General features: G+C 40.1%; 1 protein-coding gene across 1 annotated transcript in view; it reads right to left on the reverse strand.

Moving 5' to 3' along the window:
- Positions 1-27,840, reverse strand: part of CDKAL1 (CDK5 regulatory subunit associated protein 1-like 1) — a 418,113-nt gene that overhangs the window by 257,523 nt on the left and 132,750 nt on the right. Inside the window, exons 7-8 of the mRNA XM_010573154.1 lie at positions 19,628-19,676; positions 4,507-4,627 (exon numbers count right to left, since the gene is read on the reverse strand). Coding sequence (XP_010571456.1) covers positions 4,507-4,627; positions 19,628-19,676 — 170 coding nt within the window. The remainder of the gene's footprint in view (positions 1-4,506; positions 4,628-19,627; positions 19,677-27,840) is intronic.

The following is a 27,840-nucleotide window of genomic DNA, read 5'->3' on the forward strand; positions in this document are numbered from 1 at the left end:
GTTTGTCCCTTGATAGGACTGACTTGATTCATGCAAAGGAACAGCTGAGGAGACTCATACACAGCAGCAGTCTGGGGAAAACAAGCATGGAGGAACACGTGCATATGCAGGAATGCATTCGTGCATGGGCAAGGAAGGAAAAAGTTCACAGTTATACAAGGGCAGAACCCTTCAAGACAGGACATTTTTTCCCCTCCATGTTTGAGAGAAGAAGGAATCAACAACAAGAAGCCTCAAATCAAAATTACTGAATTGAATTTGACACCGCCTTGAGTTAAGAAACAAAACTTACTCTACAGTGTTGCATTTCAGTTGCACCCCCATCCTCAAACACAGTTGTACGAGAATGACAGACTTCTTAACAATCAGCATGTTTGATTTGAAGACTCAAAAATAAACTGGTCCTACAGAATTCTCAGAAGAATAGCTCCAGCTGGCAGGTGACCACGTACATAAAGGTCTTGGTACTACTGGAGAGGGAAAGGGGTTAGTGTGAGCCATCACAGACTGCAGTGCTTTGGGATACACATGCTCCAACAAGCCTTTTCTTCCCCCACAGAATTACAGAAAGGGCCAAGAGGTCATTAAGACCCCACGTGTAAACGGTGATACACCACCAGCTGTCAGAGCCCTGCGGGCACCATCAAGCTCTGGGTGGACCTCAGACCTCCACCGTCCCATCTCCAGCTCGTTTCCTTTTGATCCTGACCGGAGCCCCCGGACAGACCCAGGCCCTGGTTGATTATTTGCCATTTCTGGGACTGCTGATGGGTCCTACTACCAGTCCCCAGCTTTGCCCACCGTGCTGAGGCCCCGTGGCACCGGGTGTCCCGTTGGTGTGGGCACTGCCTGTGCTGGTGGCACCCTCGGGTCCCTTCTTGTCCTCCGCACGGAACGGCTCCGCTCGTGCTGCTCCCGGACACCGTCGCTCAACAGCATCAGACAAATGTATTTCCAAAGAGGAAATCACTATTTTTAATGTATTTCTTACTATTTTAAGACCTTCTAGTCTGATCCAAACTCACCTCTCAAGAAATTGCAATGTACCAAAAACTAATCTTCAAAGTTTTCTCCAGTCTTTACACAGAGAAAACAGCTCAGATCAAATGTGGTGTTGGTACTAAAAATTGCCATAGCCAGACTACTAAGGCAAAGCTGATAAAATGAACACAGTCAAGTCACACTAACACGTACTGTGTCTTGTTTTTCACTGATTATATTTTTATGTTTTCAGAAACTGCTGAGCACTGCTGCCTTTCTAAAGCTACAATTTAATTTTCAAACCTGGAGTAGTAACCAAAAAAAGTCACCTGCAATGCACAGGTGGAGAGACTGGGGAGGGGGAAAGGGAAAAGAAGGACAGGAAAACACAATAACCTGTATTTCAAGAGAGACAGGATTCCTTGAACATGTGATGTAACATAGAATGGGACATTAGTTAATTTAGGTGTCTTATACAACTGACTTGTTTGTTTGAGGTCTTCAGAATACTCTGGTCTTATCAAGTCATATTTGACATTATTCTCCATGAAATAAATACATTTTTGTGGTTTCTAGTATTTTTTAGATTACCCTATGGTATAAAATACATATTCTATTGACCTGAGAACATGAATAACTACTAAGCAAAGTAGTATTTGTAAACTATCAGGTTCTAAATAAAAGGTTTTCCAAAGGTAACGTCTTAGGGAGATGTTAATTGTCTGCAGTTCGATCAACTTGGGAGATAATTTGTTTTAAAATCCAGTATGAAAACACATATATTCAAAATATATTAAAATTTTTTTCTTTCAAAGGGTTGATACTCTCATCAGCCACCTACTATCAAGTGTATATACCCTATAGTACCCTTCTTGTATTAACCTCTGTAATTAGGCTAGCTATAACCTGGTGTTAGAAATAGCAATACATTTTACCATCTTAAACACACTACTACAAAACAAAAGACATGTAAACAAGACCATGGCTCTATTAGTTTACATCCTTGACAACATTTACAACTAGAAAGATATTATAAGATTAGATTTTGATAAATATTAATGGAAAAGAAAAATTTATACTATCTGAGACACAACCAAACATAAAAGAGTGCTTTGCTTATTTTTAATCATGAAAAGGAATTCAATCACATGGGCACAAACACGATGTCGACAGTAAAGACAATAAGGAAAAAAATTTAGATCACTTCAAGTAACTGCACCTGAAGAGCTCATATCCAGACTTAAAAAAAAAAAATAAAAAAAAAAAATCAATGCATGAAACTGCAGTTTAAAAAGGTATTATAATTCAGCAATATGACAAAACATCACCCATATGTTTACCATAAGTCAGAGGAAGAAAAAGTAACCACACTAAGCCTTGAACTGGTACTCTGACCTAAATACCTGTATTGGTTTTATGTGGCAAGGTTTTGGTAGCGGGGGCGGTTACAGGGGTGGCTCCTGTAAGAAGCTGCTGGAAGCTTCCCCTGTGTTCGAGAGAGAGCGAGCCCATACCAGCCGGCTCTAAGACGGACCCGCCGCCGGCCAAGGCCGAGCCAATCAGTGATAGTGGTAACACCTCTGTGATAACATTTTTAAGAAGGAAAAAAAGTTGGGACAGTGAGAAAAACAGCCGCCAGAGAGAGGAGTGAGAACATGTAAGAGAAACAACCCTGCGGACACCAAGGTCAGTGCAGAAGGAGGGGGAGGAGATGCTCCAGGCGCCAGAGCGAAGATTCCCCTGCAGCCCGTGGTGAAGACCCTGGTGAGGCAGGCTGTCCCCCTGCAGTCCAGGGAGGTCCACGGTGGAGCAGATCTCCACCTGCAGCCCGGGGAGGACCCCACGCCGGAGCAGGTGGGTTCCCGAAGGAGGCTGTGACCCCGTGGGAACCCTGCGCTGGAGCAGGTTCCTGGCAGGACCTGCGGATCTGTGGAGAGAGGAGCCCACGGAGCAGGTTTTCTGGCAGGACTTGTGACCCCGTGGGGGACCCACGCTGGAGCAGTGTGCTCCTGAAGGACTGCACACCGTGGAAAGGACCCATGCTGGAGCAGTTCGTGAAGAACTGCAGCCCGTGGGAATGGCCCACGTTGGAGAAAGTTCGTGGAGGACTGTCTCCTGTGGGTGGGACCCCACGCTGGAGCAGGGGAAGAGTGTGAGGAGTCCTGCCCCTGAGGAGGTGAAGCGGCAGAAAGTAACGTGTGATGACCGTAAACCCCATCCCTGTCCACCTTGTGCCGCTGGGGGGGCTTGGTGGAGAAATCCGGGAGTGAAGTTGTGCCCGGGAAGAAGGGAGGGGTGGAGGGAAGGTGTTCTGAGATTTTGTTTTATTTCTCATTTACCTTACTCTGGCTGATTTGTAATAAATCGAGCTAATTTTCCCTAAGCTGAGTCTGTTTTGCCTGTGACGGTAATTAGTGAATGATCTCTCCTGTCCTTATCTTGACCCGCAAGCTTTTTTGTTATATTTTTCTCTCCCCTGTCCAGCTGAGGATGGGGGAGTGATAGAACGGCTTTGGTGGGCACCTGGCGTTCAGCCAGGGTCAACCCATCACAATATCACACTAGGTTTTACAGCAAATTATGAAGGCAAGGTTACTTAAAAACAAGGAAGTAAGAGACAAAGAGGATTGTAGCAAAACTCTTTTATGAAATGCTTATGAAAGTACTAGACTAAACTCAAACCAAAGACAGCTAAGAGCTACCACATTTTTTTTCTCTAGGCAGTAAGTTCACACCTACCTGGGATGCCTAGAACAACGCATTTTGCATTTTACCACCTGGGAAATTACTACATAATTTGAAGAAGATGGGAAAATCAGAAGAGGACTTGTGTGGTTTTTTTTCATTTGGTTTGTTTTTTTTTAGGAAACTGACCAAATAGGAGATGACCAAGTGGAGTTGAGAAAAGGAAAGCATCAAGGGAAAAAATATTAAAATAGATTTCTTCAAAGCAGAAATACAGAACAGAAAAACGCTTATAGCCTTATGGAGAAATGAGCATTAAGAGTTGCTTGATAGGCAGAGGGTAGCTTATTCAAACAAAGAAAAGGCTGAAATACAAGCATGATAACTCTTTACAAACATAGTAGAGGGGCAAGAAGCAAATAACTACATATAGTTTAGCCATTAATACATCTGGGCTGACAATCAGGTGTTTAGAGATCTTAACGAGTTACTAATGATATTACAGAACTGCTTTCATAGAAATCAAAAGAGCACATGAAAAAACTCTAAATGCTTTTTTCTTCTCCAATTTTCTTAGGACTTTTTCTTTTGAGAAAGAGTTAGATGAACTTACAAAGAGGACTGCATGATTGTATGGAGCCTTAGAGCAGCAGAAGTCTTGTACCCAAGTAAACAGGGATTTATTTTCCAGAGAGAATGCCATTTAAAATCTTTTACTATATAAAGTGGTCATCCTGCCCCCTGCTATGTAACTTCGGAGTAATACACCAGGCCTACAGAAAGAGATCAATTGAATTCCTCAGCAGTACTTAATGTTTTATAAATTTGGAACATTCTTACCCTGTATTGATGGAAATGATTTCTATCAGTGGATTCTTCCTAATCTTTGGCAAATCCAGTCGTGCTCCCCCCAAACGTTTTCCATTATCCTTTTTCTGACCCAGCAGTCTCACAGAATGACCTTCAAATGAATCACAAAAATGCAGTCAATACAAAGCACAAGTCCCATCATATTTGTTTTGATTTGCTCTTCTTCAGAAGTAGTGTTTATACTTCAAAGACTGAAAATGAGGTGTAATAATGTATTCCCACCAGCTGGAACATTTAAAAAGAGACACTGACAGGTAAAATAAATCATGTTAAAAGAACAAATTATTTCATCCAATTACCTTTTCACACTTGTATTTTCTGGTTTATTCAATTAAAATGATCTAAGCAGTTTCATTTTCAGATTCTCAAGCAAATAACAACATAGTAATATTTAAATAAGTTGCATGGCAGGATTAAAATATTTTTCCCCAAAATTTCATTCAAACCTAAATTAGTAGGTAATAAACAACTAAATATTTTTTAGCTTATTTTAGGAAGAACCAACACATTTCAGTCAAAGTTACTTGACTGAGTAAGTCTGAGGGAAGTGCTGTGAAGCATATCCTGATAACATGTTCATGGCTAAGCTGACTACCAAGATTTACGCATATTCCTCCCACACCAAGGAGACTGCAGGTCAGAACACTGCCTCACAGTTCCTTTCCTGAAGCCAGTAGTATTCAGAGAGTAAACTACAGGTACTGTCACCAACTGCCTACAACAGTACAGTCATCCCACGTCAAGTCCTATATTTAAAGAGCACAAACAACAGTGTTCACTAATATTCAGAAGCAAGATCTAACAATGAAGAATAAAAACAATTAAGTGTACATTATTGCAACAGGTGGTGTAAAATGTGCCCAAGTTATAAACATAAGACTTGTATCATTTATTCCACAAAGCCTAGAATAGGCAGATAAGAGAAAGCAAGGGAAAGCTAATTCTAGATACCTGAAAAGAGCTGGAAAGTAACCACTACTTAAGAGAGAAAGCATGTATCCAATGTTTAAGTTGGAAAACTCTTTTGATAGTACATGAAACTACAGCTACCATCTGTCGAATATTTCAGAAAAGAAAAAAAAAACCTTAACCTAAAAAGGGAGCGGGGCGAAAGGAAAGCACGAAACTATGAATTATTAGCTGAGCTACATCCAGCACAGCAAGGCAGGTAACCAATTCAGATCAATTAAAAACCATGTTCAACCAAACCTCCTAACTTGCACTACCAACAGCTGTTTACAAAACCAATTCATCCATCAGATAAAACTCTTTCTCCACTACCTGTTTTGAGGAGTCATTAACTAATTTTTGAATAATGTGGTATTCATACTCTAAATTTATTTCTGTGATATGGCAATAACAGCCCAGAAATAAACAACTACTTCTGCCATACCATCTTTGTTGGGTTTTTTAAGATACATAAAAATTCTTGATCAAAAATGTGATCTAATGAAGAAGTGAGCAGGACTGGCCTGATATCATAATGGTTAATACTAAAAGGAGACATCATGATGTCAACAGGAAATAAAAGGCATTATTTTTGCAGTTGCATTTGACAAAATTTTCATTACATCCTGCTGTGAATTTAGTAATATGGTCCTTGTGCTATTAACATTTGCTAAATTATTCACTTCTACCTTTTCATGACAATAACAGCAATATCTTTGTCTTATAATACAATCAGTTATTTTCCAATCTAATTCTTCATTAAGAAGCCGCAAGCATGGCGCCATTTTATTTATGTGTATAACAGAAGTGATTGCATTATGGTAGGCATAAAAAGTAAAATACAAGCAGACAACATTCTTTTTGTATTTCCTAATACTGTGGTGCATTTGGAATAAACAGATTTATCAATTTTTAAAATATTCAATAGCATTACCATATTAAAACTGTATTTAGATTTATGGCTGAAAATACAGTGGAACAATTCACAGTATTCTTAAACAATTAGGCTTAACAACATAACAACAAGCTACCCAAAATTTAAAATTCATACATTTAGAATTGGGGTCAAACCTCCATTCTGAAGTTTAAAAAACAAAACAAAATCAACAAACCACATAAACAACCTGCTCCCCCAACAAGTAATATCTCAGAGCACAGAATCAATGAAGCTTCATCTCCTCTGAATGCGCACCCTCAAAACGAACAGCCATGTGAATTACCGCTCTAGTAAGAATTTAGCTCATGCTCTCCCTTTCTCATACTGGGAGCATTAATCAAAGAGGCAAACTTTTTCATGGAACTTCTGGAAAAAGAGTATCCTTTAGACTACAAAACTTGGCATAAATCTGTTTGGAATTTGTCAAAGGACTAAAAACTAGTAAGGAGGGAGGAAAACAGAAATGACGACAGACCTGTGCAGGAGGCACAACTTTGTAATCCATGTTTTCTTAGGAAAACGGGGTGGGGGGGACCAAAAGAAACAAAAAACACTATGGTAGTCTAGAAAATCTTGTTAACCAAAAGTACTACTTCTACCTTCTTACAGATCTTTGTCTTTCAGATGCTAGGCAGGTTAGCATATACGTTAGGAAAAAAAAAAACAACAAACCCAAACACAAACTTAGGACACTTGCACATAGAATATAACTCACAGAGAGCCTAAGACCTAGCCTCTCTTACCTTCAGAAACCTTCTTAATTCAAGAAAGAAGCCCCAGCCCTGTGACCACCTCCCACGTGAACCACTGAACACTAACACCCACCCCGACCCTGCGCCGGAGCTGACGAAATCTACGGCCTGGCAGTCAAATATGGCAGCTTATTTTCACATGAAAGATGGCCACAGTTTTTCCCGTATTCCTACTGAATGACACTAACATTCAAGTTAATATGAGGCTTGCAAAACCTGTGTGGCACTTGAAAATGATAACAACCCTGCACTTTTCACTCTAGACACCAGAGAATAAAAAAAAGCAGTACTGGGAGATGAGTTTTAGCAGATAGTTCAATGCTTCCAGAAAGCAAGCAGTACATGCATATCCAACTACAGTGATCTGTGCTGCAGGCACACTTAATTTTTTTTTTTTCTTTAAAGAAAAAAACCTCAGTTACAGTATTCATGACCTTAAATCCTTTTTCCCCTACTCCATACAAGGACTATTTTGTTTCATTTTAAGTAATCACTAAAGCATCTGTTTACAGCATTGTTGCTATTAATAAAATGTAACTTGATAAACACTGAATCATACTCTTTCACATGCTGTAGATCTTTTTTTCCCCACGCTTATTTCAAGAAAACTTAAAAATAAATATTTTGTCATCTTCAATAAGGAAAAAGCTAAGCAACATTTGTTTTTTTAAACTGTCTAACCAGCATTATTAAGCCCACACCAACACCAAGCATAACAGAAAAACCAGTAATTTTATATCTCATTTATGACCTCCTTTGAAAGCTTAGAATAGGGCAAAACATTACAATCAAGTTTTACTTCTCAAGCATTTTGTCCGATTAAGTTACCTTCTCTCTGACTTTACAGGTTGGATAACAACTTAACTAAGCAAAACAGGGGTCCTAAACTTAAAAGCAGTCCTTTTTTGTTTTGTTTCTTTTCTTTTTTTTAAGTTTGGTACAACGTTTTTGAAAACAGAGTTAATCACACTTCCACTTCCATAACGATGAGTGCTCCATCTCAGATACCAAACAAAACCCACTCCTTTTTTGATGGCTCACTGGAAGTTGCAAGCTTTGAAACGCAGCTTAATGACAAACAGATCTAGTTGGGTTGTCTTTGAGAGCCTAAACATTCGAGTCCTATAAACCTCTCCCGCCATAAAGATAACTTTTCTACTTCCACATAGTCTACCAGCAGATAAAATTCTATTACAAAAATGAAAAGGTTAATTAGCAGTTTACGTCATGCTTCAGAGCAGGTTTTCACTAATTAATGGATAATTAATGCAGATGACAACACAACAGTAGTACTAACCAAGTCCAGTGAGGAAGCTTATGAGGCAGAATTCTTACTAGAGCGGTAATTCACATGGCTGTTCGTTTTGAGGGTGCGCATTCAGAGGAGATGAAGCTTCATTGATTCTGTGCTCTGAGATATTACTTGTTGGGGGAGCAGGTTGTTTATGTGGTTTGTTGATTTTGTTTTGTTTTTTAAACTTCAGAATGGAGGTTTGACCCCAATTCTAAATGTATGAATTTTAAATTTTGGGTAGCTTGTTGTTATGTTGTTAAGCCTAATTGTTTAAGAATACTGTGAATTGTTCCACTGTATTTTCAGCCATAAATCTAAATACAGTTTTAATATGATAATGCTATTGAATATTTTAAAAATTGATAAATCTGTTTATTCCAAATGCACTCACAGGAAGTGTAAATGAAATCAAGCTAGAAACAAATTAAAATGTATCAGAGCTCTCTAGTTTTGAGAACTGACTGTTTAAAATCAAACTCATCTTTACATGCAAGTCAGTAGATGCAATTCACGTTACACGGCATTGTGTGCAGAGAGGATGAGGTTGGAATAAATTAATCAGGATATTAAATCTGATTTCTAGTTTAAAAAAGGGCTTTTAAATGTGTCAGTTTGATAAACCAGTGTGCAGAATGAAAATATTTTCAAGGCATTTATTTTCACTTGTTAAAAAGGATACACAAAAGTGACATAATATTAATGGCATGTACATATACCATTAATCATAAATATATATGTGCTTCAGGACTGGGATAGAGAATGCATGATCTTGAAATACAAATATACGAAGGGAAGAGGTAATGGAATTTCTTTGCCATAAGATTACAAACAACATTAAAGTGCTGTGAACCTCAGGCTATTGTCAGACCCCCGGGACCCAGACCCACAGAAGCATGTTAACGATATTAGAGCAAACAGATTCAAATTGGACTGGCATTTTGCTAGTTTGATACAAAGATAAGTGAGGGGGAAGTGGCCTGGCTTAGTCATCTTAAAGTTAACTAACAACTGCCTATCAGTGTTGCGAATATCTATCAGCTATTAATAGACCTACTGTATTTAAAAAAACAGTCAGCTTCACTCAGTCCATAGGCTGGCATCCCTCAGTAGCTGCTGAGAAATACTATCTGCTAGAATGATGGGAGAGGGCACCCACTGAGGGTCCTCCCCATCCCTGCACACCCCGTGGAGCTACACGGGGTGCCGCTGAAACACAACTCCCAGCCGGACACCGAGCAGTGTTTCTTAGCTGTTAGCTCCAAAGTTCCGTGCAGATATCTCAAGCAGCTCAAAAACATGAGTTTAAAGAAAATCCTCAAAGATGCAGGAAACCCCAGCCTTGGCAGCAACAATTCCTATTGTTTTCAGCTTGTTCTGTTACCCATTCTTTCCCTTTCCCAGTTACATCATTATACTTAGAGGTTATTCACCATTTCCTGAAAGACACTTTTTTTCAACAAGGCTGCCAAGGTACTGTTCTATACTTCCCAGCTGTCTCTCACCAACCTGTCTGATCTTCTCCAGCATCTTCAGGGAAAAGGATTAAACACCATTTCATGTACTCTTGCACACATTTCCTTCCACCATTATTCACTTCTTAATGAATACAGAGCTTCCTTTCCTTAAGGCTAACACTGGAAAAAATGGCACACGGGAGCAGCATAGCTAAGGAAGGCAAAGCCATATGAAGGGACAACAAAGTAGTAAATTTCTCCAAAGAAAAACAAAAGGAAGAAGTGTAAAGAAGAACCAAAAGCAGCGATAAAGACTGAAAGGAGCATCATGTAAATATAAAAGGTGAAAAGAATTAGAAAACTTAAATGAAAGTTAACAAAAAAAGTCAAGAACATATTAAAGAACAAAGGGAAGATCAAACAAAAAAATGTGTAAATGCAGAAGAGGCAAATCAGGAGCTGTTACAAAACTTTAATATTGGATTTATTTCCAGTTATGTTCTTCTAACTCTCTAACTACTGGGTAAAAACAACCTTCTAAACAAGTTATTTTGGATCTTCTGGCAGGACTAACAGAAAAAACAGCATCTGAAACAGAAGGATGCAACACAAATTGCCTAACACACTCTACAGCTAACCTGGACTGTTACTCATGTTGGAGTCCAAGCCTCTTCAGTCTGGAGATGCTTTAAACCCAGACTTGGTGAGCTCGCAGTGGACAGGCAGGCTCAGAGCCCGAGGCCTCGTCCACCTCTGATGGAAGCAGCCCACGTGTAGCAAGAGCAGACCCTAAGCTCCTCTCCCATAGAATGATTTAGGTTGGGAAAGACCTTCCAGATCTTTTCTCCCTGCCCTGCAGCACAAACAAGCTGTCCCACAGCAGACATGACTGATTGCAAAGGAATCCCCAAGCTCCCCAGAGCAATCACATGCTGCCAGACACACACAAGTGCAGAAACAACAAGGATACTAATCAGTGTAGGACTTCGCTGTGTGAATGCTCCCACCCAAACCAACCCCAGCTGGCCAGCAGCACATTAGCTACGCAGTGAAGGCATCCCTGAGTGTCATCTGTGGGATCTTCTGGCTCCAGTAGATACAGGGAGCAAAGAGAAGCCAAACCTAACTGGAAGATACGTGCCCTGCTCCTGGCCAAGCAACTAATACAAATTATTCCTCCTCTAGCTCAGTGAAGGTGGGAATGTTGTGTAACGGTCAAGCTCCTTCTTCAACTGGTGTAGGCAGGAGCTGGGTCCAGTATGAGACAAGGAATAACTCGGACTAATGCTGGCAGAATTACTGATCTGTCCCTGTGTTTCCAGCACCACCAGGTTGCTGAGAGCAGGTGGTACACGTGACCCAGTCTCCGCAATTCAGAACTCTTTCATAAAAACATTGCCTTCCACGCTATACCAACTCAAAAAAGCTTCAAGAGAAACGTGCAGGTATTACTAAGCATACAGCACGTATGTTACTAGCTTGAAATATATACACCTACTAAGCCTTGCACTTGGAAATAGCATCCAACAACAATTCTGTTTCAGAAGACTCCAGAATGTGAGTGTCACATGCAAGGACAGGGTTTTTTAAAATTCATTTTATGTAATTTCAAAAACAAGATATTAAATATAGTGTGGCAGTTCACAAACTTCAGAAAAAAAGCTCTGCAGGTGGCCTGGATTGCTAAAATTCATACATCACTTTCTCTTCATTAAACACAAAATACTTCTTTACTCTTGGTATTTCTCCAATGTGTCATTCAATCATAACAATATCTGTAAGCACTAAAAACAGAAGGGTGCAACAAGTAAAACAGAAAAGGAGACAACTATTGACAAGCAATTAGCGTTCATATATAAATTTCACAGAGTTAAATTAAGAACATACATATTCAAGAACATTTTTTACATATCCACAGCACTTCACTCTCACAACAAAAGCACTTGAAATGCCCTATTAAGGCACTTTTTTTTTTCTTCAGGATTCAATAGCTTCACCCTACTTATTTTGAGATCATGTGATGTTATTGTCTTTCTGAAAAAGTGACTAAACGTTACATCTGCTGTGAACTCAAAATGCTGGCTACAGTTTGACAGCTCAGAAGGACAATACTAAGAATCCACTACAGGAGGAGTTCCCCTGACCCTCTGTCCTCATCTCTCTGAAGAAATGCATTTGATTAGGCTCAAGGTTGCTGCTCAAAATCTTGGGAGATTTTGGATAGAAACTTTCAAGGAAAAGAAATTTTGAATCGGATGAAACGGGATGTGTTCCAAGGAAGAGAAATGCCGAAGGGTGGATTGTCAGAGCCAGCTGCAGCAGTGCAAGTAACTTGCCTAATGTTTTGGGGTGTGCAGGTTGAACAGAACAAATTTAGCCTTAGAGTGAAACGCTGAGCTGAACTTATCGCTATATGCAAAAGCAAGCTTTTACTTTCATCTCTACTGCTTTGCTAGCTATTTGTGCTCTTCCTATGGATAACTAAATTGCACTGGTTTAACAAGGTGCTCTTCGCATTTACCAGCCATGAGGATTCTTTAACAGAGCTAAACCCAGCTGGGTCTAACTGATATGAATAGGACAGAAAAATAGGGATCCTATAAGATGATCATTCACTGAAGGTGTGGAAAAATGCACAATATGGGTCTGGAAGAAAAGGCATCTTTTCCATGCACATCACAGGATGATTTACATTCACAATTTTGCTACTAAGATTTTCAATCTGTTTCCCCCCCCATTCCTTGTTTTCTTCTTCTGCAGCACTGTTTATCTCCCACTCAGTTTCTGTGAACTACTTACAAAATAAAGTTGTAACAATGACAGTCATAACAGGGATAGTCATTCCTACCAGTTTTCTAAACCAAATCAATGAAGTAGTTCTAGATCAAATCAATGAAGTAGTTCTAGATCAAATCAATGAAATAACTGCACTGAGAAAAATAATTACAAAACCTACTTAAAATCCTGGATCATCTCACACACCTAATAGTCACTGCATGCCCAAAAGTATTTGAACAGGCACAGCAAAAATGGCAATAAACTTTGGTGTAAGAACAGAAACCAAATGATGGCAATGGAAATCTCTTGTCCCAGCAGATGAGATTAAGTTGAGCCACACAATTACTGATGTTTTACAAAAGCAATTAAAATCTGGCTTTGCAGAATTAGATTCTCCAGAATTACCATATATTCCTCATTGTGCTCTACTGTTTTCTTTAAATTACAGTCTACAAAGCTAAACTCACAGAATTGATACTGGCTCAGATAATTGTATTACTATTTTGAACTCGTGCCTTCAGTACATCACAATTCCCCGAAGCAGTCAGAAACGGGCAATCAAAATGCAACCCGGTGCTCTCACTGAAGTGTTCGGCTGAATGACAACCCCTTCATTTAAAAGCTGTAAGGTGGGATACCTTCGAGTCAGGTCCTTCATAAGTCAATGCTTTTTGTCAAAGTAGTTCTCAAATTAACAGAAGGAAAAAACCTGCTACTGTTTCGATAATGACACTCTTTCCACACAAAGCCATTGTCTTAGATGACAACAAAAATCTGTAATTATTTTTGTTTAAACAGGAACAGCGCCAAACTTTCCAATCCAGGGGCACAAGAAAGGGGCAGGGGGTGACATTTACCACATTATACTGTTAACCTCAGCCATTAATACAAATGGGTGATGCTGAATCTTTTAACCACGGTCATTTCACCAAGTTACTGACAAGCTGTAGTTCTGTATATCGCCTATTGAAAACCTGATTTCACCCCCCCACCACCACTTTTTTTTAGCCTGTCAAATACAGATAGCCCCTTGTATCATTTTCACCAGTAGTGCCTTTACTATTCAACAATCTCAGTTTAAAAGGCAATTTTACTACCTAGAAATACTGTTACGGACATAGCAGTGTTCACGGGGTGTCCGTGGCGAGAGGCTGCAGGGCAGGCTTATTCTGGAGCAGCCTGTTCCTGAAGGACTGCAGCCCGTGGAGAGGACCCACGGCGGAGAGGTTCTCGGAGGACTGCAGCCCGGGGGGGTGGCCCCAGGCTGGAGTAAGGGAGCAGCGTGGGGAGGCAGGAGCGGCAGAGAGGAGCTGGGATGGGCTGACCACAACCCCTGCTCCCCGTCCTCCTGCCCCGCTCGGGGCGAGGAGATAGAGGAGTCTGGGATGAAAGAGTGAAGCTGAGCCTGGGAAGAAGGGGGGGGGCAGGGAGGAAGGTAGTTTTAGTTTTTTCTTTCTTTCTCACCACCCTACTCTATTTTTAATTGACAATAAATTAAATTAATTTTCCCCAAGTCGAGTCTGTTTTGCCCATGACAGTAATTGGTAAGCGATCTCCCTGTCCTTATCGTGACCCATGAGCTATTCCATCCTATTTTCTCCCCTGTCCTGTGGAGGAGGGGGAGCAAGAGAGCGGCTGGGCGGGGGTCTGGCAGCCAGCCGAGGTCAACCCACCACACAGTGAAATAAATAAAACAACCCATGCAAAACCGTGTCGTCGTCCCCCCCTTCTATCTCCTTTTAAAGGACATAGAAACAGAAACAGGGACTCAATGAGGCCACTACCCTCCCTCTGACCCTCCTCAAGCTGCACTTTGGCACAAACAGTCAGTTTCCTGACTGGGAGCCAAATGATACTTTTCCTCAGAAAAGGAACTCCTGACTCCTCCAATTTTTATTCTTCATTTGGCTTGTCATCAGCTTCTTAACTCAAGTCCACTCTTCCCACAATCACAGAAATTGAAAAGAGTATTTCATCTACTGTTATCAGCAGATTACAGTGAAATCAAACAGCCCATATAAATACTATTTAATATGCTGGCATTCATATACATACATATATTTACACACACACTCGCTCTAAGGTAGGCAATCCAGTATAAATTCTACACTTTAGCCTATATATAATATAGGCAACCATTTATCTGCTCATTTTCATACAAACTGACACTGCAACTATCAGCAGTCCGTAATTACTAACCACATGAGGACAATCTAACAGATTAGTAAATATTGGTTAATATTTAAACTGAGAATGGATGGGCAACTTCACCAGACAGGTCAACGTGACTGAAATCAAGAAAGGTTAACTATAAAAGGCTCAACCCTGAAGTAATTTCCTTTGGTTGTTTTTTACAATCAAGTCTAATGACCCATTGTAAAACTATGTTTTGTGAAAGCATTAGACGGACACAATATGGACTAAACTCAACTCAGCCTGTGTCCCTCATCTCCCCAAGGCCTAAGCTAAAAGCAGACTGTACACAAATACCCTGGTTCCACACCTCCCACCCCCAGAAAGCTTTAATAACATGGGATTTGAGAGCTAGCATGTCTAGAAAGGGGGGAAAGACCCAAATCTCCGAAGACCTAAATTCAAAACCAAGAAAAGAAGAATTTCTACATTAGCAGTTAAAATTTCTCTTTTAAATTACACAATAAATGCATTACCTTGCCTATTGCTTATACCCAAGTTTTTATACACATGGTATGGTTTTTTTTAAAGACAGCTTTTAAAGTGGTTCATAAAATGCTGACTTGAGCAATCACCATAAAGACATTCTGTGGTTCCCATCACAGACAGATCTTCATCTTACTGGGACATACTATAGAGACTGATCAGCCCAAACAGCTTTTAAATTCTGTACAGAATTTTTACTTAATGATGGAACATACATCAGTTGTAACCCTGTTTTCTCCTACCTCAGACACTGCAACTCCTTAGCAATACTTCCCTAACATACTATGTCATCATAACATGTTACTGGGAAACTAAGCACACAAGTGGAAATGGGTGCCCCAATGATGTAAAAATTACTGTAATCTAGTATTATAATTTGGGTAATGTGCAGATGAAGTAAGGTTTACTAAAAGCAAGGTTAAATCAGAGCCTTGCATGATGAAACTGTTCTGTGTATCAGCAAGACTGACACACGCTGGCTACACAATTGTGGCTGTCACTGTGAGAAACCCAACTCTGAGGCTGAGATCGAATTAACTTGTCTAGCTCCTAGCAGGCAGTATAGAAGTTTCAGATTATACATTACAATATCATAGTAAAAACACCTGAAGATGCCTCCAGTTAAAATACATTTTGGGACACTGTATAAATATTAATCAGACATGACCTGTGTACAAATACTTGCACAGTTACTAAAGATCACTTCCAGAAATGACAGTTTGCCTGACAATTTACGTGATAATTGGGAAATTTCAAAGTTTCATAAGACTTGTGATAAAAGTCAGGGTGATATAAAAATGAGAAATCACAGTTTCTCAAAAATTCTGTCTCTCCTTTGGCTGTTGGTGCAATAATAAACATGAACATACTTCTTTTCCATTTTCTGATGAAGAAGGATAAAAAGATAAAGTCATATAAAAAGTATTTGAGAATCATCTCAATGGAGAGTTGGGAACCAGCAATTACAGTTGAAGTAAAGACCAGCATAAAGATCTACTTCTCAAAACCATCTCTTGAACCAGCAGAATGACACTGTTCTGAAGAAGGTTTCCTGACAATGCCTTGAAGACTGAGAAATAAAGCCAGAAGAAATCCCTTCATATTTTATAGAAAGAGTTCTAAATAATTTCAAGAAAGTAATTTTCTTTGGGAGTACAGTAACCTTTCAAGCAAATCCAACAGGGGAGCCATTTTCTTGGAAAACTAGAAAGATGACTATTAGAAAAAAAAAGAAAAAAAAAGGCGGGGGAGGATGCAAATTGTTTTTACAAAGTTTCCCTTTTTATTAACTGCGCACTACAAAATTCAAGCATCCAAGAAAAATCTAAGGTACCCCTTAAGAAAGTGGAACCCAAGGAAAGCTAGACTTTTAGACTTAAAACTGGCAACTAAGATAACCACCTTGGAATCTGGACAAAATGCGGACAACTCAGGCCAACCAATCTACAGAGACAGCTGCCCTACAGAGTGCAGGTGCTATGCAGTTTAAAAACTTACTCAATTTCAATATTCAGTTGAAATTTTTTTAAACTTTCAATATTTTTAAAACTTTCGATATATACATAGGCACGCTATGAGAGTATACCACTCATGCAACCTTTTTATTTTCATTTTAAAAAATAGGTGAAGAAAGTTGTATCATACAACTACGACAGACAACCAACTTCAAACTTGCTAATATAAGCTGGCTCTGAATTCAGAATTTGTATTGAATCCCCTGTCCCACATCAGTTCCATCTCCTGAACCCATTTGCGGCTTCAGAAGTTGTTACTAATGATGTAAACTTATGAAGACAGAGGGTTATAATTTGTTTAGCTTTACGTAAATGAATTTAAGTTTCTACCATGTATCTATTTTACAAATATATAAAATATTCTTAACCAACAGTCCTGTTATCTACAGTATTTTACTTCACTTGGATAATGAAAGTTCATGGTTAGTCTCATAAAGCACACTGAAAAAGAGCTTCACATTCTTCTCTAGTAGTGGAAAACGATTCCCAAATACATAAATTGATGCATTATCTTTACACAAATTTGAATGAAAGAAACATAAGGTAAAACTCCTTTTCTTACGGTTGGCTTTTGCAAAAGTAAACTGCTATCATGTGCTATGACCCCCGTCAATTTGTCGATTCTCTTGCCAATGGAAATTCCATTTTTCACAGAAGGTTTGAGGTTGGCAGGGACCTCTGGAGGTCGTCTTGTGCAAACCCCCTGCTCATGCAGGGCCCCCTAGAGCCAGTTGGCCAGGACTGTGCCTAGATAGTTTCTGAATATCTCTAAAGAGGGAGATTCCACAACCTCTCTGGGCCAGTATCACAGTGAAAAAGCATTTCCTGATGTTCAGAGGGAACCTCCTGTGTTCCAGTTTGTGCCCACTGCCTCTCGTTCTGTTACTGGGCACCACTGGAAAGAGGCTGGCTCCGTCCTCTTTGCACCCTCCCTTCAGGTATTTATATACATTGATGAGATCCCCCCTGAGCCTTCTCTTCTCCAGGCTGAACAGCCCCCGCTCTCTCAGGCTCTCCTAGGAGGACGGATGCTCCAGTCTCAGTCTCTTAACCATCTTCATAGCCCTTCGTTGGACTCTCTCCAGTATGTCCATGTGTCTCTTGCACTGGGGAGCCATTTTATTCATTTTTTTCCAATAAAACTTCAGAAATCCTGTGTTCCATTACCTTTTGAGAAATCCCTGAAGGAGTTGGCACTACATATGGAATTCAGCAGCCCACTTAGTCCATTTTATTCAAATCACTTCTAGTAAGCTAGAAACGAACCAAAATCTTTCCCAAAATTCACGCTTTTTGACGTTTAAATGTTAACACGTCTCTGAACATTATTTTCCAGAATTGTATCAATATGTAAAATGCAATCTTAAAATCAATTCAGTGAAAAACATCATTTTAACAACTGCTACTAGATTGTTTGTCTTCTTTCTAGTCATATAAAGTTCAGTCAGAATAACCTGAGTAACTATGTTATTGAAAAACCAGTGATGTCTGGAGTCAGTATAAATATTACAAAGCCCATTTTTGTAAAGGGAGGCCATGCTGACCCAGGTTATCATCTTACTCTCTCAAGAATAAATAAAATTCAGGAAAATCAGATAGGAATCTGAAATACTCTGCTGTTGTAAAATTCATGAAGCATACCCATTTCCAACACATTGTCATAAACACCATGATGTTTCTGGAAAAACAGTTTGGCTTATTTAATAACAAATATGAAGACACTGAATATATTTCTTCTTTGTCTCTGTGGTACAGTAGGTTGTACCCCCAAAAAATAGATGCCATAAGGCAAAGACAAACTGGGAAAAGTGTTAGTTGGGAGTACGTAAGAGTACAGGTTTTGTTTTTGAAAGCAGTCAAAGCAACGTGAAATCTTAAGGCCTTCAAACCACAAGCTCTAGAAGCCTTACACCATGCTACACAATTTCTTGGTAGAAGCTTCTCCATTCCTTTTAAAACTTTGCACTGTTTCTACATTTTTATGCTGTACTTCAGAAACATCATACTCCAGGATTAAAGTTACAGGCAATGTCTTGTGGACTAGACACTTGTTTATATTGAAAGTACAGCCAATTAAACTAAACCTTGTAATTTAAAGCTTCAGGGAACAGTAATTTTTATGGCCTGATAAGTAATGGAGACAAACTTAGGTAACCCAGAAAGACCCAGACAAATATATTTATTTAATAGCAAATGTTTACTAGTCAGGCTGCAGAAACAATACTGTCTTTTGCCCCCTTCACTACAAAGTACTGAGTGTACACACACGAACACAGCCAGAGAGAACAAGGAACACAGTTAGAAAAGAACATTAAACCAGCAGATAATTTATCTGTCCTGCTGAGGAAAGCTCAGGGAAGTGAGCCAAAACTTCTGAAAAGAAGAAAACATGAGAGAACTAAACATAAGAAAGCAGAGATACAGCACTGAATTAAGATAGCGCAGACACTTTAGACAATACTCCACACCCACCTACACTGATGCAACTTCAATGATTTCTTGAAGTCTCCCCTGATCATTTACCCCTGAACCCAACGGGCCACAGAGGTCCTTCCAGAAAAGTTCTCTCTGAAATTACCACTTACACAAAGCATACATGGCAAAGTACAGCACTGCCCAAACATTTAGCTAGAGGAGAAAGCAAGCATTAGGTTGATAACATAACAGCAGCACTTCTGCTAGCTACTGCTTACATCTTTCAGACTAGCTGCGATTATTCCAAGTGTGATGCTTACCTTTAATAGTTTCCTCCACAACTTCTACTACACGATCTATCTGCTGAACCTAAAAAAAGTCAGAAGGTCAATATCTAAGTAGTCAACAACTGGACATACTTTATATAAACTCTTCTTTCAAAAGTGTGTTCTTCTGGATTAAGGGGGAGTAAAGAGTTTGGGGCTATGTTTTTAGCCAGGTTTTTTTTCTGTGCATCTTGGTTCATCTGCCAAAAGTAACTTTACAACCCACCACCTATCTTAAACAAAATTTTGTCCCCCAAAATAGCAAGCTCTTGTAAATTTGGCAAAAAAAAAAAAAAAATCACCAAATGGCTAGAAAAGATGGACCCAAAAAAAGAGTTCAGGCCTGAACTGCTGCTCGCGGTCTGTGAAAGGCAGTGGCCACCCGGGCAGTCGGCGCCTGGGCGGCTCAAACAGCCCCTACCTGCTCCTCGGCACCAAAAGAGTGGATGGTAGAGAACATAGTAAGAAGCTGACAATACTGTGAGGGCAGGCTATAGGGGAGAAAATTAAGGAAGTGTTGCTGGGAAAAGACACTGGAATATGGGAAGGAATTAAAAATACCGTGGCCAAGTTTAAGTGAACAAGACATTGTCCTAGACTTACTGCAGGCAGTGTTTGGAAATGGAAGGAAAAGCCCTGACACTTTTCACAAGACAGAATAACATTTAATGACCATGACAGCATCTCCAGCAAAGACAACAAATTCATGTTTTAGTGTTACACTTGCCAAAATTCACCCATAACATGGAAAAACGTTCCATATTTCTTATTAGATACATTATTCTTTATTTAAAGTTAATGGCCAATATACTACAGAGAGTTTGGTATATTAGGTAAAAGGAATCAGCGTTAACACTGCAAAATTAAACACTCAAATTCTTGGAGTTGAGATTCTTCCTTCAACTGTCATCCAAACTGCCTATTCTATGTAATGTCTACTATTTATGTGCATAGATGTTTACATACAATGCAGGAAAGCCTACTTTGCATATTTAAATTAGTTTATAATTTTCCCACAATATTCCTTTTTAAACACTGCTTCTCTAAGCTGTTCCTTATATGAACTAGACTTAGTATGTTTTTTGCAGTCATTTTCCTTGGAGTTTCTTTTCCGGTTCGTTTCAAGAACAAGCAGAAAAGCACAAGCTGCAGAGGTTTCAAGAGCAGAACGTGGTCTGCAACAAGGATCCTGGAACTTGGATCCCTTGCATCAAAGCCATTAAGTCTCTGGGCCCTTAAACCACCGAGTTTGTCATTTCCTGTAAACACATGTCTGCACAACCACCTCTATTTCACATTCCTTTCCCAATTGGTCTAATAGCAGCTTAAAACAAACAAAAAAACCCCAACAAAACCCTCATGGGTAGTTGGTGTCTGATCTAGAGTTCCCAACTGAAGTCAGTGGGACTCTCCTTGTCTGGGTGTTGGATCAAGTCCACGTAAAACTATTTGGGTTTTAATTATTTTTTTTAAAAAAACCTTTTGAAATACAGCCTTTTCAGAACACAATTGTCTGCCACTTCAGATTTCTGAATACAGTATATTAGTTACGAATTCTAGAAATTAAGTTATTTAAGGTATCACTAATATTGGCATTTTAATAATCTTATTAAAAGATATATATTTAAATCCTTTTCTGGATTACAAGCATTCATATTATAGACATATGGCAATATTTAACAATCTAAAGAAAGCACACATAAGCAGTTGTGTGGAACGCATGTGTATTTACATACTTGTGTACATATCCCCTTTAGATACAAGTTAAAAAAAATTATGGCCTAAGATACTTACATATAGACTTTCTACATAATTTCTTAAAAATAAATAAAAATATGTAACTTGAAAAAAAAAAAGGGTGCACATTTACACCTATAAATATAGACAGAGAACACAGTCTGTGCCAAATACATCGCCCAAAATAACATCACTACATATGTCAATACTAAACTGCTTAAGTTCATAATCATTTTAAAACAAGAGAATCCTGGTTGGTTCATAACCTGAACCACCTATGATTACTTTCTGTATTGTACATCCGAGGAATTTTTGCATAGCTCCAAACAAACCCCCTGTTAAATAAAGATACAGAAAAAACCCAACCGGTATATTGTATTTTCATTTTATTAGATAAATTAAATTATTCTTAACATGTCTGTCAAGAAGAAGGTTCATGTAAGTAATTAAAATTTTAGGTCTGAGAGATAATGAGTTCTGTGACTAGAAATGGGCGTTTATTCTGCCTTATGTGTTATTTCCCCCATTAAGTATTTTTCATTTGAAATTATTGGAAATTGTTTGGCTAAAGCCCCAAGTGCTCAAGAAGAAAATATGGAATGCTTCCGATCTGCATTTATGAAGATAAAAGTATTTTAGTAAGACTGAGGTGAATCTGGAGTGAGATGAGGGAAGCGTTTAGAGGATTCTTGTTTGCAAAAAAAGGGGGGGGGGGAGAAATCACAAAGTCATTGTAATTCAATTTTCTTGGGTATTAAAAGGCCTGCAGGATTATTTTCCCCACAACTCACTAGACTTATGGATAATTCTGTTCTGGAGTGCTATCAAAGGCATCTGTAAATCTTGAGCAGAGACCCAATAATGTCTCCAACAGGCATCAGGAAGCCCATGAAGCACAGAAACTTAAAAGTTCTTAGTGGTGTACGAAGGGAAAAGACACCATTCCTCAACATTTCTTTGCAGTGAGTCTCAATAAACCAAACCCTCAGGACCAACAGCAGGTACTTTACTGCTGGATGTAGTTCGTGCGCCGTACTTGGCTCCACACATCTTGTGAGATCTTGTTTCTAGTATAAGCATGTACATGGTGGACTTCTTTTTCCATTACAAATGGTTCTCCATTAGGACTTGGACAGAACAAAGGCTAATGGCAGACTGGAGCAGGCAGCTGAGGAGGACTACACAAGAAAAAACAAAACAAAACAAAACAAAACAACCCACCCAAGCACCATGAATCAGGGCTGATGAAGAAATCTGGGCTGAGATGGATATAGGACAAGAGCAGAGGCAAGGCCCACGGGATGAAGGAGCAGCCAAGGCAGGAAACTGGCTGATCAAAAAGCAAAGAAGAAGTTTTACCAAAGTGTGAAGCCTGAGCTGAAACAAAGACCAGGAAAAAGCCTTTGAGCCTTCCTGGTGGGATCAGAGCTAGGCGTAAGTGCAGCTCAGCAATCCTATGTATCCAGCCCGTATACGCGCACAAGGAAGACGTGAGGCAATCCATGCTGGGGCTGAAGCTGGAGGTCACTCCTCAACACGCAATTCCAAGCCAGTCACATTTCAAACCATGCACCTCCCAGGACACCCCAGCGCTCCGCGGAGAGACAGAAGCCCCGAGCTCTCCAACTAAGCACCAGTTAATTAGCAAAAGGAGTATAGAAATGCACACACGTTCCATTTGTCATCAAAGAAATTCCCCCAGTTCCCTTTGTACTGTCACAGTCGCAGATGTAATCATTTGACAGATGACTGCTGGGCATCAACAGCCCAAAGACACGCTTGTGATGTGCTATGTCTGCAGCCTCCCACCAGGCGATCTGCGAGTGCAGGCAGACGTGCGTGTTGAGGATGGTCACACAAATTCTTCCAAGCTCTCAGACATGATCCAGGTTGTCTCAGAACCAGTATTAACATCCTGAAACTGTTTTGCAGGAGATGGACTCTGGAAAAAGCATAACCTCTAAGATAGCTCCTATAAACTCTGAATACTCTTAATGGGCAGTTGAGTGAGAGGTTGCACATTTACCTGACCTCTTGTACTCTGTAGAAGTCAGTGAGCCTCACACCAAAGAACGCTACCTAGAAAAGTGCATCCATGAACCTATCATGAAAGTAAGATAAACTTTCTGACGTTCTCTTCAGGAAAGCATCAAGACCTCTGCAAAGACCCTGCACTGTCATCTGGGACGACAAAACCTCATACAAGATTTACAGTGAAATAAATGTACTTTCAGTATAATGCATCCACCGAAATACAGACAGAAGCATTCTGTGGGTAAAGATGTTTGGACCAATCCCTTTCTGAAGTGACAGGACCAACACAAAACAGGAGAGATGGTCTTCAAATGTCCCTTACGACCAAAGCCGGGTAAAAAGTGCTACAGTTAGCTCTTTTTAGTGAAGACATCAGCTGTCTTAACAGTCTTTTCTGAAAGAGAAGCCTCAGCATGCTTCTCTCTGTGGCTGCAGCCATGACAAGAAACTAGAGGGTGGTTGTGAAAACAAAGAATTTACGAATGTCCAATATTTTCTGGAGGACACAAACTGCCTTTTAATGGAGTCCGCTCCATGGGCATCTAAGACACCACAGAAAAGCTGGTTGGTTCAAGCTGCACCCCTGAAGCAGCTAAAGAATGATCTGGCCCAACTATGTATTGTAGAAAAGGTGGGAATGCGTAAGGCTTCCTGGGCAGTCTATGTGATAAAAGGTACTAATTTTCCCTCCTCTTAATACATCCCAGAGATAATTTCAGATGGAGTCAGCTGCAGGAAGCCTATTTACACCAGAGGCACACTGCCTTTTGCCAACTGTCACGGTGCTCGTGCTTTCTGGAGTCGTGCCACTGCCTGTTAGATAATGGCTGCCCTGGTCGCATCTGAAGAGGATGAAATCCTACAAAGCAAGCATTTCAATTCCTTCAGAAAATACGTCCTTATACTGTGACTTGAACTTTCTCTATCTCAGAAGAACGTGCCCACCAGGTGATGAAAAAAATCACTGTAGTGGTTGGGAAGCATCTTGGCATTCAAATCAGCAGTTTCCCTCAAATTATCTTTTGATTCTTAATGCAGTGATACCTCAACACGTCTGAGTGTAGAATACATTACACTTTGTTGTCTCCAAATCATAAGATCACAGAATAATTCCTGTGCCTGACACGCCATTTCTTGTAAGCAGTCACAAGGTGTCCACATCACCTGCCTGACGACTGCTGTTTCTGCTGGGGGACTAGGATTAACCTGGTAGAATCAGCAGCAAATAAAAACGAACCAGTGACAAAGCATGAGACCTCTGATACTTGCCACCAGTGACTGTCTTTTGGCCAAGGAGTCCATGGTTTTACCCTCTGATGAGTCTCGGCTCTCTCAGCTACTGACAGAGCTACCACCGCTGGTGAGAAGTGGCAGCTAGGTCCTCCTCGCAGCCAGCCTTCTCGGGGACCTTCTCCCAGAGCGAACACAGTTGCTCCCTGCAGTCTGCTTCCCTTTCAGTGTGGAAGGAAACGCCTTCCCACCACAGCAGGTCTGAAGGTTAAAGCTTCTCTGATGTTGACAGGAAAGTGGCAATTCTCAAGAAGTTACTCCCGGAGCGTCCCCTGACTGCCCTTCTCTTGGCACGGTGACTGAGTTTCCCAGAGAGAGAAATTTCTCGGAGGTAACACAAGCCATGCCTAAGCGCATCAAGTATCAAAAAGTGACTATCAAAAAAAAGATCTTGAAGCCAGTGGAGGAGGAACAAAAACCAGAAATATTTAAGACTAGAAATGTTTCTTGAAACTAAAACACTGCAAAACGAAACAAAAAAACCTTAGCCAATAGTTGAGGGAAACTGAGGACTGGGTACCCACAATATAGGAAGGGGCAGCAGCTCGCTTAGACAGCACGAGGCTACTGCTGAAGCAAACATCATTGGCACTCGGCTGCTTATGAACACCCTGGGAGTGAGCATGCATATATATACATAAATACTTGAAGTAAAACAATCTTTTTTTCTCATCTAGGAAAAACCCTACACATCTTTGATCTTCATTCACATAGATAAGAAACAAATTGGTTAGTACACAGATAAAATAATCTTAGGGAATTACAACCCACTACTCATAAACCTAAAGATTTTAACTCCAGTTCACCAACTCTCGGTTTCATCTCACCTTGTTTAGGCAGCTCTGTCAGATATCGGATGTTAAAAGCCTACTCAGCCTATCCCCTCTCTAAAGCCAGTAAAAGGGAAATACATGCCTTCAAAAGTCACTTCAGATCTTCTAAAAATCTAAATTATCTTAGAGATAATTATCTTCATTGACCATAAAGGGAGCTGAGCAAAACAGACTCTCAAATTACAGCACTTAGGCAGTATAAATCCAGGCCTTAATACATAACTTCAAAAGGCAACATGACTAGCCACTTTGGCTTCAGAGGGATAACATCTGTGTTTAAAACCTTTGCTGACAACACTGACCGTAGTAATGGGCAACAATCTAGTTTAGGAAGGTATACGGAGAGCAGGCTCTACACAAACCTTCAAGGGAAGGCGACTACCCCAGAGAAGCATGTAAACAACTGATTTTCATTGCTAAACACTGACACAGCTGAAGTATAATTCATATCTAAATTAATTCCTCTACCTTTTGATTCATAGGACAGTAACTACCATGGAAATGTATAGTTTCTATTTGCATGTCCAATTTTCAGTTTAAAAGCAGGTGCTTAACTGCAATTCTTTCCTGACTTCCCAGGTTAAGTGTCATATCTGAATATCAGCATGGCAATTCAAAAGCCAAAGCCGACCAGCTGAGAGGTACTAACTGAGTTTGAATTTTGCATTAAATCATTATTGGCCGTAAGTTACACAAAACCAGCGTGCACCTCTTCCCAAGCTTTCAGCACACTTTCCAAGAAGTTCTGCTAATTCAAATCATTCAAAATAAAATTCCATCAAATTTGTCTTTCCTGAGGTACACAGTGGATATTTGCATTTATGCAAGGCTCCAGTTTAAGGGCAGCAAACAGAGAGGCTTACCATCCTTAATGCAGTCTGACCTTACAAACACTGCAAGGTAGGGAAGTATCATTATCTCTGTTTTGCAAACATCAGTGAAACTTGTATGAACTGAACATCAGAAATATCATACAACATATCATCCTCATTTAGGACACCAAAGCAGTAGGGATGTACAGGCATTTAGCATCTTAGTAAGGTTACACTGATTTTCTTTCACAATGGTACTGTTAAAGCTCTGCACACTAAAGAGTTTTACAAATGGAGACCTAAGGCATATTTAATTTAGAAGTGTATACCCATTATAGATGTACCACTTGAGAAGTGTCTATTTTTCACAATGTACTTAACATTTTTTGTACTGAACCATCTACTTTGCAGTAGCGGTCCTAGCGTTATGTGCTGCTACTGGGAATGTTCAGCACTTCCACTAATCACACTCCATGGTTTCAAACTGGATATTAAAAAAAATTACCTAAAGCTTGCCTTATAGAGTAGAACAGCCACAGAAGAGGGTTATCTGGTGGTCAGGGGAATGCAGGGAGCCCCTGCAGAGAGGTTCTGACAGCTATATGTTTCTCCTGGAAGCAGTAGCTTCAGACTCAACTTGGCCGAAGAGCCTGCAGTAACTCTGCCATGCACAGGACCTCCACCTTCTGAGTCGGAGCGTAGCAGCAGAGGGAGGATTACAACCTTGGCAACACTGGATATATTTTCTGCAGACGAAAGAATGAGCTGAAATTCTTCACTTGGGGAATGGGTGTACAGCAGAAGGCAACGGACTTTTGACGCTAGATATTACATTGGGAAAAATGGGGAAGGAAGAAGAGTTGGGGTTGACATTCTCATTCAGGAAGAGAAGAGATTCATTCATCTGCAGAGCTGTTGTACGCCTTTAACTGGATACATATGTGCATTAGGCCCCATGCTTTCAGTACGTCCAGTAAGTCTGGTGATTTCAAAGTACAGATACATGGGGCTTGTAAAGCATCTTAAAACCTACGAACCCTCAGCCAACTGGTCAGAGGTTCCAACACGTAGCATGATTTGGACACCAAATACCTTAAAACTCCAGACAAGTGTCAAAGAAACAAAACACCTCATCCCATTCCAACGGTCCAACTTATCACTGGGGACAAGAGGTCGGTATGCCCTTGAATGCAACTCGGGAAGCGAGGAAACACTACACCAACCTACAGCCATTCCTGAGTCCCAGAACATAACCTGTCTGCTAAATCTTTCATTCCCCCTTGTCCCTCCCTTCCCTTCCCTTATAGTCCCCTCAAAACAATCAGCATAGACAAAGGCAGATATCCTTCTTTTTAGCAACTTACAATGAAAAGTGAGGGACAACTCTAACTGCGAGAGTTGATTTCGCTTTGCAATACCATATGTGCACTTGAGTTTGAAGTGGGTACACTGCTCTAAACATAAAGGAGTAAGCTTTGGAAACCACCTGAGCGTAAATGGC

The sequence above is a fragment of the Haliaeetus leucocephalus genome, unplaced genomic scaffold (assembly GCF_000737465.1).
Source record: "Haliaeetus leucocephalus isolate CR32 unplaced genomic scaffold, Haliaeetus_leucocephalus-4.0 Scaffold373, whole genome shotgun sequence".
Classification (NCBI taxonomy): domain Eukaryota; kingdom Metazoa; phylum Chordata; class Aves; order Accipitriformes; family Accipitridae; genus Haliaeetus; species Haliaeetus leucocephalus.